Raw genomic sequence first — 5247 nt, 5'->3', positions numbered from 1 at the left:
AGGAATAAAAGGGCAACCCACCGCTTCCCTCGTTCTCTCCTTCGGCTGAATCCCATTGGTCAAAAAGAGGAACGGTCTGTGCTGTGATTGGACAGCTGTTGTGCCCTTCACCGTGGTTCGCCCAAGATAGTTTCGGACGTGGTGGCAACGCGGATACGAAATGGCTCCGGCTGGGCGAGCTGAATCGGGGGCCGGAGAATTTCTGTTCCGTTTCGTTATAGACCTTATTTATTATTTGCATTTATAATGCTAATGGGTAGCGTCCTGATTCCTTTGTAGCGTACTAAGAGAGGTGTATTTTGACATTATTTTATTATATGTACTTTATCTCTAAATGTTATATGCTTGCATGTATTGTAATGTTTTACCTAAACTTTCTATTCTGGGTTGTTGTTGTTGTTTTGGGGGTTTTTTTGTTTTTGTTTTTTTGCAATGTTAGCTACTGTGGTGTGAATGTGTGGAATGGGCTACCAGGGGAGGTGGTGGACGAAGATTGTATTTGAATTCAATAAAGCTTGGATAAATCGTATATCAATGGATAGGAACAGATAGGAGATGGTATACGTAGATGGGCAGGCTGAATAGGCCACGTGGTCTTTATGTGCCTTCATTTTTCTGGTTTTTTTACAGGGTGTATGATAGACACAAACGGGGGTCGAATAACTTGTGCTCCTTCTTTATCTTCTTTACAATATGAAGAGGAAGTTTGAAAACAATTTCTGAACATAAAACAGTGATCCATGCATAGAAATGAACATTAGCGTGCATCTCGGACATGAAGTTTTTATAAGGCCAGCCTTGCAAATGTGTAATTTTAGGTGACACTAAAGAGAATACAGTAGGAGGGGGCTGAAAAGTTCTCAGCCCAACCAACCAACTTCCTAAATTGTAGCTGAAAAGAGTGTTATCTTATTTCATTAAGTGACAAGTTGCAGAAACAAAATTCTGTGTGTTTGACATTGTTTCAGATTATTGATTGAACCATATTTATGTCATTCTCTTCTTGACTGGGAATTTTTCAGCGCCCCCTCATATAGAGCAGATTGCCTGTTAAGTAAAGTATATGCATGTGTATATGATGCTGCATATGGATAGTGGCACTATAAAAATGAAAAAGTAGAAGTAGTAATAGGCCTATGGTGGGAATGAATTTGTTTTTGTGCACATAGAACATTTATGTGTTAGCCAAAGAAAATGTGTAAATTTAAATAACTACCCCCCCCCTCTCTTTTTCAAAACTGTAGTTTGTTTTTTAGCGTTGGCCACAGCAGTAACAGCTCGGAGTCTCATGACCGGCACTAAAAATTGCGCTACAGTTTTGTAAAAAGGGATGTGTGTGTTAAATTCCCTGGAATGTTTTGTTCTGAAATGTCACCAGTAGAAAAAAGTGTTTGTACTATTTATGTATGTGCTGGTTATATTAACATTAACATTTTATTTATGCACCATTAGGATTACCAAATTTTTACCTTAAAAAAAAAGAGGACACATAGCCCTGCCCTGTTCAGCCCCAAGTCACACCACCCTTGTCTTCTTCCCTGAGCTTGGGGCCATGTCTGGAGGGCCTACAAGCATGCACGGATGTGACACAATGATATCGTCACATGCGTGTGACATCTTGTCACATCTGCGAATGCTCAGAGGCTCCTCAGACATGGCCCTGGGCTCAGGGCTTTCCAAACCTGGACAGACTGCCAGGTTTTAGAAATCCGTCCGGGCACCCAGACAGTCCTCTAAAAAGAGGACATGTCCGAGTTTTCCTGGACATCTGGTAACCCTATGCATATATTTGTACATCTAAATATTAAACGCTAAATGCTTTGATGCTTATAGGAATTCTGTGAGCAGCGTTGGGAGCATTTAGCGCTCCGGGCCATGGTAGAAACCTCTACTGCGGCTTAGTAAAAGGGGGTTAGTTTGTTAAATAAATATTCAAATCTTCAGTATCTGTATTTGAGTAGCTTACAGATATGAATTTATGTTAATTTTATACCTGTATTTCATGTATGTATATTTCATATATTCTTAGTACTGCAAATACATATATAGCATTAGTAAATATTGGTACAATATAGAAAAATATATAGGGGCCCTTTTTTCAAAGGCACGGTAGCAAGTCCCGCAGGCAAATTTGACGCAACCCATTCGATTCCTATGGGCTGCATCACATTTGCTATACTGGGACTTGCTGCCACAGCTTTGTGAAAGGGGGCCCACAGTAATTTTGGCTATATATGTGTTTCAAATTTTACCTCTTATCAAGTCCTGCTGCTGAGCTAAATGCTGAGCCGCCTGTAGGATTAGAATGGGCAGCTTGGCATTTAGCTCACACTGCTCAGCAGCATGGCTTGATAAAAGAGTGGGGTCAGATAATTATATACTAGCTTCTTTTTATTCAATTCAGACTAATTAAAGGGCCCTTATACTAAAGCTTAGCACATGCTAAATGCTAAGAAGCCCATAGGTATAAAATGGGCTTCTTAGCATTTATCACATGCTAAACCTTAGTAAAAAGGCCCCTAAATCAGTTTGGCAAATCAGTAATAACTATTATTGTATGAGACTGCCATGGGTTTGATTCCCAGCCAGGATTCTGCAGATGCCGCGCTCACAACCCCTTGAAGACAGCACCAGCAATTGTGAAGCCTACTGACTAGACTTGGAATTTGCATTTAGCTAGTTTCTGGAAGGAGCTGTAGTTTGTGGCTTCTAGTTCAGGACTGCTGCTGGAGGAAAGGATGGAAAACAGGGGAGAAAAAGAGCTGCAGGTTGTTGTACACAAAAGCTAATAGTGCCAGAAACGGAGGAAAAATTTTAGATTGGAAAGATGCACAGAAGAGAGAAGTGCTAGGCAAAAATTAAGTGTAGTCCTAGGCAAATAGTATGCACTGAAGTGAGGAGTTAGAGTAGTGTATCACAAACTGTGCCGCGAGATGCCTGCAAGGAGGAGAAGTTGTAGCTGCCTGCTTAGAGGATGTGCCTCTCACAGCGAAAGGCACGTCCTGTAGTCAGTCAGCCTGCGCCTCTGCTCCTTCTCCACCTCTCCTTCTGCAGCACCTCCCCCCCTTACCAGTGGTAATAGGAGACTCGGCTGCAGCTGGAGGATATCTGTGCATGCATGGGTGTTGATGTGATGACATCATTCATGTGCATGACATCATTGCATTGACGTCCGCACATTTCCAGGTGCCCTCCAGCCGCAGCTCTGCGATTGGTGTGCCACAGCTTAAAAAGTTTGTGACACACTGAGTTAGGGGATGCAAGATAAGAGATTTTAAATTATCAGTTCTGTATGCTGTGTACTGATGTATAAAAGGCAGCACTAGCAGTTGGAGTTGCACAGTTTGGCAGTTGGAGTAAAACAATAGATGCAGGAGGGCATTAACTTGTGACCAAGGGTATTTGAATAAAAGCTTATGCACCTGAGTCTCCTTGGGAACCATAGACTACATGCAGACAGGCAGGCACCTCTGGAAACGGCCAGGAACTCAGTTCAGGAGTTCCAGCAATTTCCAGAAGCCTAAGAATCCCATTGAGAAGCCAAGCCAGGTTTTCAACTTCCTGGAAAGTGGTCTCAGTGTTGTAACCTCGCTTCCAAGGGAGATTTAAAATCTGGATTTGGGCAGGAGATTTGTCTTTTGGTCAGAACCCACCAACAGACCAGTGTGAAATCTGATTAAGAGGTTTGGCCTCTTGTTAGTCAAGAGTCCACCATCTGATCCTTGTAATTGGAGTTTGGAAATTAGAAATAATATCTCGGTGTGAAGGAGAGGGAGAATCTGTACATAGTTGGACTGTTCTAAAAACAACCCTTCACTGATTAAGAGTACACCTCTTCCTGGTTTCAAGAAGAAGTAAAGTTGGGGTTTTGGATTTATCTATGGTGTAGCCTGCATTATTCAGATAGTGAGAGAAAGTCTGGTACATGCTTGCTGTGGGACTCTAGGGTCCTAGCTCTGGTCCTAATTAAGGTTATCAGATGTCTGGAAAAACCAGAGGACTGGGTGCCCAAGGGGATTTCCAAAGCCCGGCAGTTTGTTCGGGTTTTGGAAGGCTCCAAGTTTGGGGCCGCAGCTGGTTGGCCTCCAAGCATGCGCAGATGAGATTTGACATCATCATGTCACATCCGTGCATGCTCAGAGGCCCTCCAGATGCAGCCCTGAGCTCAGGGAAGAAGAGACTAAGTTTGCGAGGGGACAGTGCAGGGTCTGAGGCAGAATGGGGCAGGGCCACATGTCCTCTTTTTTGCCGACAAAATCTGGTAACCTAAGTCCTACCAAACAAAAAATAACTTTGTGTGCCTCTTTCCAGCTACCAGTTAAACCACAGGTATCAGTTGGTCCTCGAGGGCCGCAATCCAGTCGGGTTTTCAGGATTTCCCCAATGAATATGCATGAGATCTATTAGCATGCAATGAAAGCAGTGCATGCAAATAGATCTCATGCATATTCATTGGGGAAATCCTGAAAACCCGGCAGGATTGTGGCCCTCGAGGACTGACTGACACCCCTGGGTTAAACAAGGGGTTCCATAAACAAAGAACCTCTTTTTTTCTGTCTGGTTAGTTTTTGTTGACTCCTATTCTTGCGCACTGTTATGTCTGCGCTGATTTGTCTTGGCGGTTTTGTCGGCTTGCTGTTGTCTTGCACGTATTTGACCTGTCACCATTTCTTGGTGGTTTTATTCCCTGTTGCCTTTCTGTCTTTCAGCAAAGTTGCCTGATAGAAAATGTCAGAAACCAGTGACCAGTTGGTGGTTTGGCCAAAAGTGAATGCAACCCGAAATGCCCCTCTGCCACCTGCTCCCCCACCTCCTCCACTGCCTTCTTTTGAAACTGAGAGAAAAAAATTCTTCAAGATGGTAGCAGACAGAAGCGCCAGTGATGTGGGAGGTTGCCAAGATGTTAAAAAGCTACTGAAAAATAGACAAGACAGGTACTGGGTTGGAAATTTGACTTCTGAATGATTTAATTCTTTTTGATGGTTTCCCATTAAATAAAATATACTGAAGACATAGAAAATGAAAGGTAGTATACAGAATTGTGAGCAAAGAAAGGATCAAGTACATTCTGCTAATGGTTATTCACTTAAATTGCTGTAGGGCCTTCAGTGAAGGCTGCAGGCTGCTGGCTTCCGGTGACTCTTTCAGTCTGGCTGGGCTGGGCTGTGGGCTTCTGGTGGCTACTCCTTCTTACATGCTGACGCCCAGATCATTAGGCCTGCAAGGGATTCTCTACAGATGCTGAAT

The 5247-nt window shown here is 43.2% G+C and overlaps 1 protein-coding gene across 2 annotated transcripts in view; it reads left to right on the top strand.

Annotated features, from left to right (window-relative positions):
* Window positions 1-5: 5 nt before the first annotated feature.
* Window positions 6-5247, top strand: part of C8H19orf54 (chromosome 8 C19orf54 homolog) — a 52358-nt gene continuing 47116 nt past the window's right edge. For both annotated transcript variants that reach the window (XR_004540379.1, XM_033955319.1), the window contains exons 1-2: window positions 6-292; window positions 4710-4934. Coding sequence is in view for 1 of the 2 variants with exons in the window: in XM_033955319.1 (XP_033811210.1) it covers window positions 4729-4934 (206 nt within the window). In the remaining variant the exon portion in view is untranslated. The remainder of the gene's footprint in view (window positions 293-4709; window positions 4935-5247) is intronic.

Source organism: Geotrypetes seraphini, chromosome 8 (assembly GCF_902459505.1).
Source record: "Geotrypetes seraphini chromosome 8, aGeoSer1.1, whole genome shotgun sequence".
NCBI lineage: Eukaryota > Metazoa > Chordata > Amphibia > Gymnophiona > Dermophiidae > Geotrypetes > Geotrypetes seraphini.
Note: the sequence above shows the minus strand (reverse complement) of the source record. Positions and strands in the feature narration are given on the sequence as shown.